Here is a 15758-nt window from a genome sequence, read left to right on the forward strand (position 1 = left end):
AAGTCATCTGCAGAAATTCTCTGATGACTCAGCATTAGTTGGGTGCATAAAGGGAGGATGGGAGGATGAATACAGGGTCCTGGTGGAGGATCTTGACAAATGGTGCAAGATGAATCATCTGCTGCTCAACAAGACAAAGGAGATGGTGATGGACTTTAGGAAAACTAAGCCTGCACTGCTCCCTGTTATTATTGATGGTGATGATGTGGTGAGGACCTACAAGTACCTGGGGGTGCACCTGAATGACTGTCATACAGAGGTGGCTGGACCCAAGTGCAAGACACAGACACTGAAGTACTAGGGACAGGACTAGGATACAGGGCGAGGGCAAGGACATGGACAGGAAAACCAGGAACCTGGAACAGGACTGGACAAGAGAGCTAGGAGCCTGGGCATGGACTCCGAGCCAGAGACTGGACAAGGACCCAGTACCTGGGTCTTGCCTCTGGCTCGAACCCCAGAACTAGGCAAGGACGAGGCTTGGCTGGCAGGCAGAACGAGGCTGGAGTCTTCAGGCTTGAGGCTAGAGGCGAGGCTTTGCAGGAGGCAGGAGGCTGGAGGCTGGAGTCTTCAGGCTTGAGGCTAGAGGCTTGGGAGGCGAGGCTTGGCAGAAGGCTGGAGGCTAGAGACTTGACTGGAGGCTGGAGGCTGGAGGCTAGAGGCTCCTCCTGGGCAGGGCGCGGATCACCACCCGACAGAGGCAAGGGAGAGGAAGGGACAGGACCAACTGCAGGTAACGGCAAGACGGCCTGGCTTACCCGACGGAGGCAAGGGTTAGGAAGGGACAGAACCAACTGCAGGTAACGGCAAGACAGCCTGGCTTACCTGGGCGGAGGCAAGGGACAGGAAGGGAGCTAGGTACAGGGTGGCTCCAGGACAAGACTGCAGGCGAGACGAGGCAAGAGTTACCGGCAAGACAAGGCAGGACTTCAGGCGAGGAAACAGAAGGCAGAAGAAGGGATACAAGGAGTAAGGACAAGAACAATCCAGCAACCACACCCTGGTCTCTGAAGGTATTTATGCAGCCAGCTCCAATGAGCATCAGCTGCCTCAATTAGAGCTCAAGAAGAGCAGAAACAGGGTAGACAGGAAAACCTGGAGTAAGGGTCGATGGACTGGACTGTGAACCGGAATACGGACTGGACCATGACAATGACAGATTTGTGGAGCACCAACACAGATCCTGTGTACAAGAAGGGCCAGAGTCAGCTCTAGTTCCTTTGGCGTATGAAGGCCCCTCCTTCACATGTTCTACCAGTCTGTTGTCACCAGTTCAGTCTTCCATGGTGAGCTGGGGCAATGGCATCAACACAAGTGATGCCAACAGGCTCAATGAACTGATTAGAAAGGTTGGCTCTGTTATAGGAGTCAAACTGAACACACTGGAGGCTGTGGTAGACTGAAAATTCTGGCAGTCCTCGACAATGTTTCTCACCCTCTGCATACCAGCTTAGCTGAGCAGAGGAGCACTTTTAGTGATAGGCGAAGACAGCTGTACTGCTCCAAAGAGTGCTGTATGAGGTCATTCTTACCCTCGGCCATTAGGCTCTATAAAGAGTCAATCTATAGCCAGGGAAGTGATGACCTCCTTCCATTAGACTTTTTGAGGTAGCTTATTTTTTATTCTTTCTTACTTCTCTTCTAATGTTTATATATTTGTATATCTGTGCACTTGTAATACCACTTTGACACTGTAATTTTCTTTGGGATCAATAAAGTAAATATCTATCGTTCCCAGCATCCAAGACACCTTCAAAAGGCATGCCTAAAAATGGTGGTATCCATCATTAAGGACCCTCATTACCCAGGACATGCCCTCTTCTCATTGCTACCATCAAGGAGAAGGTACAGGAGCCTGAAGACATACCCTCAATGTTTCAGAAACAGCTTTATCCCCTCTTTCATCAGATTTCTGAATGGACTATGAACCTGTAAACACTTCCTCAGTATATTTCCCTCTCTTTTTGCACTACTTAATTAAATATTTAATTTATTTCTATATATACTTATTGTAATTTATAGTTTCTTTATAGGCATCTGTTAGTCTCATGAGACCATGGATTTGCACCTTGGAAGGTTTCCAGGGTGCAGGCCTGGGCAAGGTTGTATGGAAGACCAGCAGTTGCCCATGCTGCACGTCTCCCCTCTCCACGGCATCACTGTTGTCCAAGGGAAGGGCATTAGGACCCTTACAGCTTGGCACCAGTGTCATCGCAGAGCACTGTGTGATTAAGTGCTTTGCACTTAAACTAATTCATAGTTTCTATTACTATGTATTGCAATGTACTGTTGCCACGAAACAACAAAACAACAAACTCCACGACATATACTGGTGGTATTAAACCAAGCATGTTATAGAAATGGTTTCACAAAATTGACAATGAAGAGTTTGAGTTTATTATTATTCATTAGATCAACTGGATAATTTCAAAATTTATCTCAATGATAACTTTTCTCTTCAAAAACGCAGAATCTATCTCTGTTTACAGATGATATAAAACCGGTTGGTCACAATTGACCATTGCAAGAGATTGTTCTCCATTCAAGTAGAACAGTACGGAACAAAGATAGGACATAGATCAGTGAAACAAAGGAAGAGGCTCTTTGGCCCACCAAGTCTGCCAACTATTATGTCAATCTAACTAATTCTATCTGCCTACATATTGTCTGTATCCTACATGTTCACGTGCTTGACTAAATGCCTCTTGAACATTAGCACCATGTTCCTGGCACCTATCACTCTCTGCACAAAAAATCTTTCCTGACAAACCTTTTAAACTTTTTCACTCACATTAAATCTATGCTGTCTGATATTGGACGTTTCCACCCTGGGAAAAATACTCTGAATATCTACCCTATCTATGACTCATAATTTTGATTGTCTCCCAGCCTCCAATGCTCTGGGAAAACAATCCAAATTTGTCCAACCGCTCCTTGCTAATACTCTCTAATTCAGGCAACATCATGATGAACCTCTTCTGCATCCTACCCAATGCCTCTGCATTCTTTCTGTAATACAGTGACCAGAACTGCACATAATACTTCAAACGTGGCAGAACCAAATTCTATATAGCTGTAGCATACTCTGTATGTTGCTAACTTATATAATCAATACCCCAAATGATGAAAGCAAATCTGTCATAGATCTTCTTTAACTACCCTATTCCTTGAAGTTGCAACTTTCTGGAAGCTATGAATTTGAATGCCACGTTCCCTTTGTACATCAGTGCTCCTAAGAGTCCTGCCATTTGCTGCATACTTTCTTCCAGCATTTGTTTTCACAAAATGTACTACCTCACACTTGTTTAGATTAACATCTATCTGCCATTTTCCACCCAACTTCCCAGCAGATCTATATCCTGTTTTTTGACATCTTTGCCAATATCCACAACTCCACTATTTTTTGTACTGCCTGCAAACTTAACTATCAGACGACCTACGTTTTCATCCAAGTCATATTGGCAACAACAGAGGTCCCAACACTGACCATTGGGCGACAGCACTGGTCACAGAACTCCAGTCAAAATAACACCCGATCACCACTGCTCACTGTCTTGTAAGACCAAACTGTTATCTCAAAATGCTCCCCACTGCAATTGTCATAATGTGGCCATGATCTTTCTTCAGTATAAGGTCCTGCCTAAGTTGGGCTATCTACGTATTGTTTCCGGATGCACCTATCCATCTAAGATTTAGGCATAAGGGAGTCCCAGTGAATGTGGAGAAAATTAAAATCACTCATCACAACTGTCCTCTTGTGTCTTATGTCTCTTCATGCTTATTAACAACAGTGTTGACAAGTTTTAAATATTTGGTGGAAGTTTATAAAATTACTTTAATAAAGTTTAATTATTTATATTTATATTTTTATATTTTCCAAATGCTCCTGGTCACGAGTGAAAGTGAAAATGGGATTATAGGTGATTTTGGCTCCCCCCTTCTACTGAATTTTCACTAGAGCACCATTGAGGGTACCCTGACCAGCTGCATCATCTTGCATGGGAATTGCAAGGCACCTAACTGCAAGTCCCTACAAAGGATTGCGAGGATTGCTGAGAGGATCATCAGTGTCCCTCTTCCACCCATCAGAGAGATTTATCAGGGGCGCTGTGTACTCAGGGCCTTTAGCAAGGTCAGTGATCTCTGCCATCCATCTACCAATCTCTTTGACCCCCTACCATCAGCCAGGAAGTACTGTAGCATTGAAACAAGAACTGATTGGATGGGAAACAGCTTTTTTTCCCCTAGGCTCTCTGATTACCCATCCAGATCTCCTCATATATGAAGTGCAACCCAGAACTCAGCAAGCATGAAGCATCAGTAGCGTTAAACTGTTTACTTTTTAAAATTTGCATTGTAAATGTACCTTAATATTTGTTAAGTTCTTTGTAGTAATATTACTTCATGTGTTGTGTGGGTGTTATATGTATTCTGTTGCGCACCTTGGTCCGGGAGAACGTTGTTTCATTTGGCGGTATACATGTGTACGGTTGAATGACAATAAACTGAACTTGAACTTGAAATGAGGAAATGTGTGTGTTGGGAATCTGGAGTGCACTGCCTGAAGATGCATTGGAGACAGGTTCCACTGTGGCTTTCTAGAAGGAGTTGGATAAGTATACATTGAAGATAAATTTGCAGGATGACAGGGGTAAGGTCCAAAAGCCTAACTGGTCAGCCACTCTGGTAAAGTACAGACATGATGTCCTCTCTCTGTGCTGTAAGCATTCTATAATTCTAGTCAGCTGCTGACTGTATCAAACAGACAAACCGTTTAGTATTATTTTCTTATTAACAATACCAGAGAAATCAAAATCATTTTGTTCATTTCTCTGCTTACTGTTCCTTTCCTTGGGGCACATCGGACTGCAACCTTACCATTTCTTTAGCACTTTGTCTGTTTTTTTATGAGATGGAGTTGCTAGCTTGATGCTCAACCCAGCACAGATGGAAAGTGTGCAAGAAGGCAGCTGGATTCAAACTGGAGACCACTCGCTTCACAGTCTGGTGTGGATGCCACGACAACACCAGCCCGCTTATGTTCGCTACTTGCCGATGCCTAATGGAGAGAGTATCTCGCACTCATCCCCTCACCCTCTCCTCTACAAGATGTAAATGATAAATGAAAATTGCAAAGAAAAGCCTCTTGTAGCTATTTCTGCTGTGTCTACAGTGGCTGTTTTGTGGCAGGGAAGGATGTGCATGTAGAATGCCAGGCATGTCCACTGAAGGGGAAAATTTTTATTGAAATTCAAGGCATCAATCAGTCTTCCAATTAGTTAATAGGCTTTTAATGAGCAGCTTTTCTCTCCGCAATCTGATTCCACCCACCTCACCAGTGAACTGAAGTGAAACAGCAATGGTACAAGAGGAATTTGTGCAGCACCTGCTCCCTGATTTACTAAAACAACAGGAATTCTGCAGATGCTGGAAATTCAAGCAACACACATCAAAGTTGCTGGTGAACGCAGCAGGCCAGGCAGCATCTCTAGGAAGAGGTGCAGTCGACGTTTCAGGCCGAGACCCTTCGTCCTGATGAAGGGTCTCGGCCTGAAACGTCGACTGCACCTCTTCCTAGAGATGCTGCCTGGCCTGCTGCGTTCACCAGCAACTTTGATGTGTGTTCCCTGATTTACTAATGTTTCTTTTAATCACCATGAGCACCCAAACTAAAATATATGTATTTCTTTAAATGTCAGAATGTGAGAATCTTGTACTCCTACGGATCGAGATAAGAAATCACATAGAAACACGTGCTAAAATGGAACTACATCTTCCTGGAACACAGGGAGTAATTCTCTCACAGTTCAACTGAGCAGAGAGTCATGCGTGACTTGCAGTCATTCAGCGGACTTTCACATTATGATAGCATGTAATTTCATGAGTCAAGAAGTGTTAACTGCACCACTTGTGAGAGGCCTTGGAGTGTTGGTTTGCTTTTGGGAATTCTTACTTCCAATAGTACAGAAAAAACTGCTGAACAGACTGGAAATGGGAGAGCACTAATGAGTGCTTGTCCATTATAGTATTGGAGATGGACCCTCGAAAAAGACATTGAAACTACATGCATTTCCCTAAAAGAAACAGAAGCATTAAGAGACATCCAAACTATTGAAGAAGATTTCATGGCCATCTTTAAGAGTGGATTTCTAAGGACCTTTCTTTTAATTTGCTCTTGAGGATGTCTTCATCCTCCTGTTTAATACCACTTGAATTAATGACATAGAAAATGACAGACCAAATACTGATAAATGGGATTGGTGTAGATCAGGATTTAATAGATAGCACAGACATAGTAGATTAAAGGTGTTATTTCTGTGTGAAATGAATCTAAGACTCCATGAACTACATTGCACATGTAAAAGATGTGCACTACTATCAGATTTGTTCATCTTTATTTTTGAGTGATTGGTTGTATCCGAGAAATCAGGTGGTCTCTATTGACCCTAAATCAATTTATTTAAATGCTCTTTTTACAAAATTATTGTTGTGATTTGGGAATTCTGGTAAAACAGCTTTTATTGTCACAGAAATTAATGGTGAGATTTAGATGCAGTCCATGTGGTGAATGTTTTCCCAGCATGCGTAGATTAGTTTCCAAAATTTTGATATTATTGAACCAGTGTCCATTGATTAGTCATACAGCAAATAAGCAATAACATTTATGTAATAGTCTCAAAGATGTCTTAAGTTACTTCTTTGAATTGGAAAGTTCTGATACAGGTTGCCACGAGGTGGCAGGGTTCAGGCCTCAGAGTGTAACAAGGCGACAGAACCCAATGTTTGCGTGACAATTTGGGCCAGATTGAAAAGATCGGGGTGTTGGGGCATGAGGCGAGGGTCGGGCCAGTTCAGCTCGCTGCTCTGTGACATTTATTCAGCTCTGCTCTGAAATGCGGGTCTGTGGACAAACTCTCTTTGTGGACTTCAGTTCAGAAAACTATTTGTTTGTGTTTCCTGTTTGCATGATTTGTTTATTTTTTATGCACATTGGGTGCTTGACAATCTTCTTTTTAATGGGTTTCTTTGTTTTGTGGCTGTCTGTTAGGAGATGAATCTCAAGGTTGTATAATGTATATATACTTTGATAATAAATGTACTTTGAACTTTGAATATGGTAACAATAATAATATCTAATAGCATAGAATCTATATCATGAAGCACAACTGTTGTGGCACCATGCTACAGACTTTAAAAAAACACAAACCTTAAGCACAGTTGGTTATATTGTATATCATGTGAACTTCCTTAGATACGTTCTTGTTGGGCATGTGCATCAGACAGTGTTCAGTGCCTCTCATGGTACTCCGTGCAAAGAATTGTTCTGCGTAGATGATGACATATCTATGAAGAAGGTCTTTCACATTTAGTTAGGTCTTAGCCAATTGACATATTCGGATAACTTACAGCAGACCTGCATTTATCTGGCTCCCAGATAGCTATCCAAGGTGTCTATCTTTTTTTAGTTAAGATCTCTTTTGGTGGTCACAGTCCTAAGGACTGCAATAGATGTACAAGCAAGGATGGTTTCCAATGAAGCGAAAATCAGAGGCAGTGACATTGACATGGGCCTGCCGCCCTGTCCTAGACAATGGTGGTTGTAGTTTTCGGAGGCAGTGCAAAAGAAATTTAGTAAGTTCTTGCTGTGATTAGTAGGTTGTACACAAAGTAACCATGCTGAGCTGCTAATGGACATGGTAGAGATTTAAGACAATGACACACACAAAATGCTGGAGGAACTCAGCAGGCCAGGCAGCATCTATGGAAAAAAGTACAGTCGATGTTTCAGGCCAAGACCCTTTGGCGGGACTGAAGAAAAGAAGAGTGGATTTAAAAGGTGGGGTAGTGAAGAGAGAAACATAAGGTGATAGGTGAAACCAGAAGGGGGAAGTAAAGAGTTGTGAAGTTGATTGGTGAAAGAGATACAGGGCTGGAGAAGGGGGAGTTGGATAGAAGAGAACAGAAGGCCATGGAAGAAAGAAAAGGGGAGAAGAGCACCAGAGGGAGGCGAAGGGCAAGCAAGAAGATAAATTGAGAGAGGGAAAAAGGGAAATGGTGAAGTGTAAGACAACGATTTTATTTATAAATTGTGCATTTTCCAAGGACTAAATGCTTTCTATGCATCCTGACCCAAAGCTGATGTATTACCTCTGGAATCAACTTAAGTAGTGGCGAAATTCACAAAGGAAGTCCCATGAAGACATCTGGGTGAGAAGGAAGGAATAGAAAGAGAAGCACTGGTTTAACTGGGAAGTCTTACATCACCAGTGCTCACCAGTGCCAACCTAATGTTAGACAGCAGCATTTTGCAAATGTATTGCATTGTCTATGTTTTTCATATACTAGGTGATTCAATGGAAGCACAAAACCAATCAGTGTAGCAATACAGCACTGCGAAGGTATGTTTATGGCCTGGCTCTTTTATGACTTTACATCCCCACCCCTTCAAGGTATGACTGCTGGGTAAAATTTGGAGTGTTGTGTGATATCATACATCTCTGATCTTCATGGTGAAATTTCCAAAGTGCTGGATCCTTGAGAAGCATCCATTATGATAACTCACTCACCAGTCCCAGGTTCTCAAGTCAAGTCCCAGATGCACTTTTTGAAAAGCAGCACTACTTGCCCTCTATAAGTGCCAAGATTATGAGACATTAATCAAGGCTTACATAGAAAAGCATGAAGGTAATTATAACATTTAAAATGTTAATAGGTATATGTACTTAAGGAGACTAATGTGAAATGTACAAAAGGAAAATGACCATTCAAGAACCCAATAGATTAACACAGTTAGTTTTCTAAATGCTCCGCTTCCTAAATTCTATGGTTGATGTCTGTGCCTCTGATAGATTAACTGTTTGGAGAGTGGTTTCCAAGGTGAGGCAAAAATATAATTACAAATGAGTCATATAATGACTAAAACGATAGAAGGAAAATTGAATAGTTTGATTTTTTAATCATCATACAAAAGAATGCTTCTACATAGAATCTTCAGTGTAGAAATGTAAGCGACTAATTTTATTGTAAATACATATTTTCTATTGCATTTTATTTATTAGAATAACACACAAGATGTTATGGCACCTTTATTCTTCTTCTCTATATTGTAAAGTTCAAATCTGTTGTTGATGCCAACTGTAGAACTGTAGCCATTATTTACCCCCCAGTCCACTCCTAAATGCACTGCACTGAGCTGTGATAAGTAGGGCTCTCCTAAGACTTCTAGTGAAAAATCCGTGGCAAATTATGAATGCAAGAAGATCGAACATGACTCTACATATTTTTCATACTAGTAATAATTTCATTTTCAGAGATTGTTAATATTGTATTTAACTGGGTATACATAGTATATATATTATATAATAATGAATTTTTTAAAAAGAAATATTCTTCCTGATCATGGATCCCACAACTACAAGAATTGGTATTGAAATTTAATATTGAGCAAGTGAAATAGGGAGAAATGATTTGGAGAAGGTCTATGTGAAGCAATAAAACCACTCACCACAGCCATTAGATCTCCCTGGTGCCATTAGTCTCATCTTTAAAGTGCTGGTCTTGCTGTTGGACCTCAGACACAACAGATACCAAATGTTCTGGAATCAAGATGGCTTTGCAACCTTTTTTAGTTTGAGAGAGGCAGTGACTGACAACAATAAGCACTTGGGCAATCATTTTAACTTTTCCCAATTGTATAAAGATGGCAAGAACAGATTAGTCCCTTCACACATCATATGCTAACAGATGAAGATTGATCCCTATAATGAAGCAACATCTGAATTACTAACAGATCATGCAACCACCAAAATGACAGAAAGCAAAGCTGGTAGTCTGTGATTTTGCAAACATCACCTGTCGTGTTGGATATTAAATTCCCAACAGAATCCATGGTCTCAATATCATTTATTTATTTTACATTTTAATTAGCACAATTTGTTTTCTTTTATGGTTTGCCATTCTTTACTTATGTATAGTTTTTCATAAATTCTATTATATTTCTTTATTTTCCTGTAAATGCCTCTAAGAAAGTGACTCTCAAGACAGTATATGGTGACTTATATATATACCTTGATAGTAAATTTCCTTTGTCTTTGACTTTTGAAATTCAATGATGGAGTTGTCATTGTCCATTTTAAACTGTTACCAATTTGTCCATTTGGAGTAGCTTCACCAGAATAAGACCAGTGTCATAGTAAGAATTAATTATTTCATTATTTAAACTGTGAATATGATGTAATTGTTGATAGTAAACACAAATATACATAACAGCGAGGAAAGTGGGTGCGGTCAGATAATTTTATCCCTATGGAAAGAATGGGAGAGATGTGCTGGTTTTGGGTTAAACACTAACATTGGAACCCTATTCTCCTACTGGTCAAACCTCTGAGATTGGTGAAGTCTGAAACTGAGCTTTCCCAGCTAGTTCAACAGTGAAATCACAAAATTGTTTGGATCTTCATTGAAGCTTATCTGTCTTCCAGCTGGAATGCTGCAGTGAAAGTCAAAATCCAGAATGTGGATAGGACAAGAAAAAGAATTATGGGAGATTGGGAGCTCAGAGGACTAGAACATTGACCATAGAACATTACAGCACCAGAACAGACCCTTTGGCCCACAGTATTGTGACAATCCAACTGATGCATAGGTCAGATACAGATGATTGGTCATAGGGTCATTGAATCATGGAGTTATAGAGTATGGAAACAGGCCTTTTGGCCAACTCATCCATGCCAATCCAGGTGTCTACCTAAAATAGACTAATCTGTCTTCCTGTGGCCCTTATACCTTGAGACTTTTCCTATCCGAGTAATTGTCTAAATAGAGAAAATAACAAAAACCTTCTTTTGTTTTGATAAATGTTGGGGAATAACATGCTCTTGAGAGCTGGGCCAGGAATTGCAATATGTAATTGTGGGTATGTTTCTCAGATTTACGGAACCTGGCAGATTACTAGCTGCGAACTTGTCCTAGATTCTGCTGGATTTTGCTGACAGTCCTGCATGGACTTGTTGGCATTTCCTAAATGTGAGCAGCTTAGTCAGGCTGGGAAAATGGAAATGTGGTGAGATCTGACTGATCCAAGAGGCAAGTGCCATTGCAGGTTGTAGACCAGGAACAGCAAGAACTGCTTTCTTAGCACTACAAATCCACCAATCAAGATCCGTGTCTCTTCCCCTAGCAATCATCCAAGTCCCCTCAACTCAACTTGTGAATAAGGTCATTATCATCCTGATCCAGTCTCTATCTTTCCATCTGATCTGTTGCCAGTCTATGATGAACCATAATGTATTGTGTGCAGTTATAATCACATAGCTTTATTAAACTTGAAAAACTGCAGAAAATGTTCACTATGATATTATGGGACTGATTGGCTTGAGTTATAGGGATTAGCTCGCTAGGGGCTGTATTCCCAGGAGTGCAGAAGAGTATTTGACAGTCATGAAGGGCATAGATAAGAGGGTGCTCACAGGCATTTTACCAGGGTAAGAGAGTATAGAACTAGCAGGCATAGGCCAGAGGCGAGAGTGTAATAATTTAAAGGGGATTTGACCACCAAGTTTTTTCACAGAGAGGTTGGTATGTAGAATGAGCTGCCAGAAGAAGTGGTAGAAGCAGGTAAGCTTAAAATGTTTAAAAGCTACTTAGACAAGTACTTTGAATAGGAACATTTTTGAGGGGTAAATGATATAGGCCGACAAATAGGACCAGCTTAGGCAGGCACCCTGATTGGTATGGACAGGTTGGGCTGAGGGGCATTAATGTGTTGTATAACTCTAGAATTCTATGGCTCTATGGCCAAATACCAGGATCTTCCTTACTCTTCAACCCTGTGAGCTCCCAGTTTCCAATAATTCCTTTCTCAGCCCTATCCACATCCCACACTTCGTTCCCCGCTGCAGCAATCCCACTGGGAGATGGAGAATAAATTTCAACAAGGATCCAAATTATTTTGTGATTCCCAACCTGGTTGGGAATGCTTAGTATAGGTCTTCACTTCACTGATCTTAGAGGTTTGAGAAACTCCTTGTTCCAGTTATTGCTCGATTTTGCTGACACTTTTGTGTAGCATTTCCAGTATTTCTCAGTAAGTACCTCCAAGTTGTGATACTTACATTTTGCGGAACCTGACCATGTGCTGCTGGCCGTTCTCCAGCTGCAGTCCAACACTGGTCACCCTGAATTCCATTGGAGTCCAACAGTAAGGCAGAACCTTGCTGAGACTCCCCAGCATTAACTCAGAGGAATCCGCTGCACCAAGATCTATTGCTGGATCAATGCGACCTTTCACTTTAATGGGGATTGTAGGGTGGGAAGGAAGGAAAGGAGGTATAAGGCAACACACTATTTTTTAAAGTCATTTGTGTTTTGCAATGTTTTTAATTCTTTGAAGGTTTGTTATAAGTGATTTATTTTGCGTTTAATCATTGATAGACATTTCTGAATATTGGAGACAATCAGGATTTCTGACCAAACTCTGACAGCTAACAAAGCTAATAGAGGAGGATCAGACTGAGGGAATAGAGTTTCTCACAACCACAGTTTGTTCTAGCCTGGCCACGTCACTCCATGATGTTGTTTGAGGGCCTAATATCATTCGGGTTCACTTGGACCAGTGAAGTCAGCTTTTTGTGATAGACTGAGGTCCATTTGTGTGGAAGAGGGCATGGAACACTGGGGAGAGACCAACCTCAGGGAAAAAAAGTTCAATTATTCACATCATAACATTATAAATGCACTTATTCCAAGAGATTGGAAGTATCTGATTCTACTGTTTGAAGATTCATTCAAGAAAAGACATCATTTGTTTACAAAGCATCTTATTCTGGTGAAATACTTGGTTCAAATATTGAGATCACTTGGGCCGTTTTTTTTCCTTTCCCAACCTTGCCGGATTCTGTTGACCATTCTGTCTACACATGGAATTATGAGAACTAGCTTTAGAGTCAGCACAATGCATGGAATCATCATGGACAGGAGATATGTTGGTGGAAGTCCCCACCTGTAGTGTGAGGGATAGAGAAATTTATTCCACCCGAGTAAAGCGGTATGCAATGTGCACAGCAACAATGTGACATGACCCAGCTTCGACTGTAAGAAAAAGAAAAAAAATACTTTAGACAGGGTTATTATGCCTTTATGTAAGGCACAAAATCATAATAAGATCATGTATGCTTCTCATTATAAATAAACACAAATAAGTTCAACTATAGAAAGAATTTTGGTAAAAGAAAAGTTTGTTTACCAAATGCTTCTTTTTAACTGCCCGACATTGACCTGCAAAGATGCCTGGCACTTACATGATCAACTATTCTGAATTCATATTATGAAGTTTATAATTTGACTTCTGACGGTTATTTCCAAGATAAAGGCAGGAATATAGCCCACCTGGGAATTGTACAGGGAAGCTTTATTAAATTAACAATTGCTGGAAGTCATCTGGATTTAGTTGCCAGGCCCTTAGAACTGAGGTGCAGGTGACTCCCACTAGAGACCAAGGGAAAGATCTTTGGCACTGTTAAGTTTTCAAGTTGTGTGTATGGGGTTTGAAGGAGCTGTTGGAAACCAATGTTATTTTTTTAATAATACTTTTTATAAGATTTGTACTTTTTAACAAACTCATGCATTTTTCACACTCTCTGGCAGAAAGTAGTATAGCAGCTAAACTAATGGTTTATCACCTTTCTCATTTTTCATTGTTTAAATATTAGCATATTACCCATGTGATGTAATTGTTTTAATTATATTGCCTATTCATTAATTCATTCCTATCTAAGGAATTTCTTTTATTTTATCTATAAAGGTGAGAGATTTTTCAGAACAACCATCTTTTATTTTTTATATTCCTTTGTCTTACACTTCTTAGCAATAACTCCCCTCTTAGCATCGTTTCTCAGCTCTTTATTTAGCTCGCTCAGTATTTCTATATTTGTTTGTACTTTAAAATAAACTGAAATCTTGGAATTAAGGCTGCTCATTCATCTAGTCCATGCCAAATGATCAAAACTGTCTACTCCCATCGCCTGCCCTCCTTACCCCTGCCATCCATGTACCTATCCAAACTTCTCTGAAATGTTGAACACAAGCTTGCATGCACCACTTGCTCTACTGGCATCTGATTCACACTCTCACCATCCTCTGAGAAAGTTTCTCCCAATGTTCCCCTTAAACTTTTCACTTTTCACTCTTCACCCATGATCTCTAGTTGTAGTCTCATCAAACTCAGTGGAGAAAGCCTGTTTGAATTTACCTTGTCTATACCTTCATAATTTTATTTACCTCTATCAAATCTCCCCACTTTCTTTTACGTTCCAAGGAATAAAGTCCTAACCTATTCAATCTTTCATTATAACTCAGGTCCTCCTGTCCTGGCAATATCCTTAATATCCTTGTAAATTTTCTCTGCACTCTTTCAACCTTGCTTGCATCTTTCTTATAAGTATGCGATCAAAACTGCACACAATAATCCAAATTAGGATCACCAATGTCTTATACAACTTCAACATAACATCCCATCTCCTGAACTCAGTACTTTGATTTATAAAAGCAAATGTACCAAAGGCTTTCTTTACAACCTTATCTACCTGTGATGCCACTTTCAATGAATTATGGACCTGTATTCCAAGATCTCTTTGTTCTGCAGCACTCCACAGTGCCCTACCATTCACTGTGTAAGACCTATCCTGGTTACTCCTACCAAAGTGCAACACCTCACACTTGTCTGCATTAAATTCCATCTGATATTTTTTCACCCACTTTTCCAGCTATCCAGGTCTCTGAAACTTTCTCACTGTTCACTATGTCCCCAATCTTGGTGTCATCTGCTAATTTGCCGATCCAGTTGACCATGTTATCATCTAGAACATTGTTGACAAACAACAACAAACACAGACATCTGATTTCTCACCAAGGGCGGTTTTATATTTATGCTCTGCTTTATTTGACCAGCTGTAATATAATACATTAAAATGGAAATTAATAGTCATTTGTAGCAACTAACAAAGTACCTGAACAAATCTGAATTCTCTCCAGTTCATAGTGTTGCTCACAGATGGTAGAGAGGTTATTCCAAGCAAAAAGAAGACTGAAAAGCCCAGGATTCCAGATGCATAAAATGCATCACTTCGCCAGCTCCAGACCATCTTAAGTTCTGAGGATGAGTTCTTTTTCACCTGGATGGTAATCAAGAAATAAACTGTTAAAGCTTTACAGTATGACACCTTCTCCTCCGATAGAAACAAATTCGCTTCAAATAGGCTAGTATATTAGGATATTGCAATGATTAATTAATACTTTCATTTCACAGAATTGTAGGAATCATTTAGCTTACTTTTAGTTCACCTAGTTACAAGATAAAATGAGTATTTTTCATAAATATATCCATGTTCACAACATCTGGAAGACAGGGGTTGACTAGGGATAGTCAGCACAGTTTACGGTTTGGGCATTCATATCGTACGAACTTGATTGAGTTTTTTAATGATATGAGGGAAGTGCATAGGCTAGATGCATAGATTTCAGTAGGAGCTACATGGAATCCATGGAGAGCTGGCTTATTGGTTACACAATTGGCTTGATGGTAGGAAGCAGTGGGTAATGGTGGAAAGTTACTTCTTGCACAGGAGGCTTGTTACCAGCAGTGTGCTTTAGGGATCAGTGCTGGGACTTTGTTGTTTGTCATCTATATCAATGATTTAGATAAGAATGTACAGAATTTGATTAGTAAGTTTGGAAATGAGACTAAAATAGGTGGTGTGGTG

At 40.4% G+C, this 15758-nt stretch overlaps 1 protein-coding gene and 1 long non-coding RNA gene across 3 annotated transcripts in view; one reads left to right on the forward strand and one right to left on the reverse strand.

Moving 5' to 3' along the window:
- The window catches only part of LOC140195438 (uncharacterized), a 72602-nt gene that overhangs the window by 21181 nt on the left and 35663 nt on the right, over positions 1 to 15758 (forward strand). The window lies entirely within an intron of this gene.
- The window catches only part of LOC140195436 (metalloreductase STEAP4-like), a 36006-nt gene continuing 29217 nt past the window's right edge, over positions 8970 to 15758 (reverse strand). For both annotated transcript variants that reach the window (XM_072253731.1, XM_072253732.1), the window contains exons 4-5: positions 15006 to 15170; positions 8970 to 13089 (exon numbers count right to left, since the gene is read on the reverse strand). In XM_072253731.1, the coding sequence (XP_072109832.1) occupies positions 12841 to 13089; positions 15006 to 15170 (414 nt within the window). In that variant the 3' untranslated portion in view covers positions 8970 to 12840. The remainder of the gene's footprint in view (positions 13090 to 15005; positions 15171 to 15758) is intronic.

The sequence above is a fragment of the Mobula birostris genome, chromosome 3, assembly GCF_030028105.1.
Source record: "Mobula birostris isolate sMobBir1 chromosome 3, sMobBir1.hap1, whole genome shotgun sequence".
Classification (NCBI taxonomy): domain Eukaryota; kingdom Metazoa; phylum Chordata; class Chondrichthyes; order Myliobatiformes; family Myliobatidae; genus Mobula; species Mobula birostris.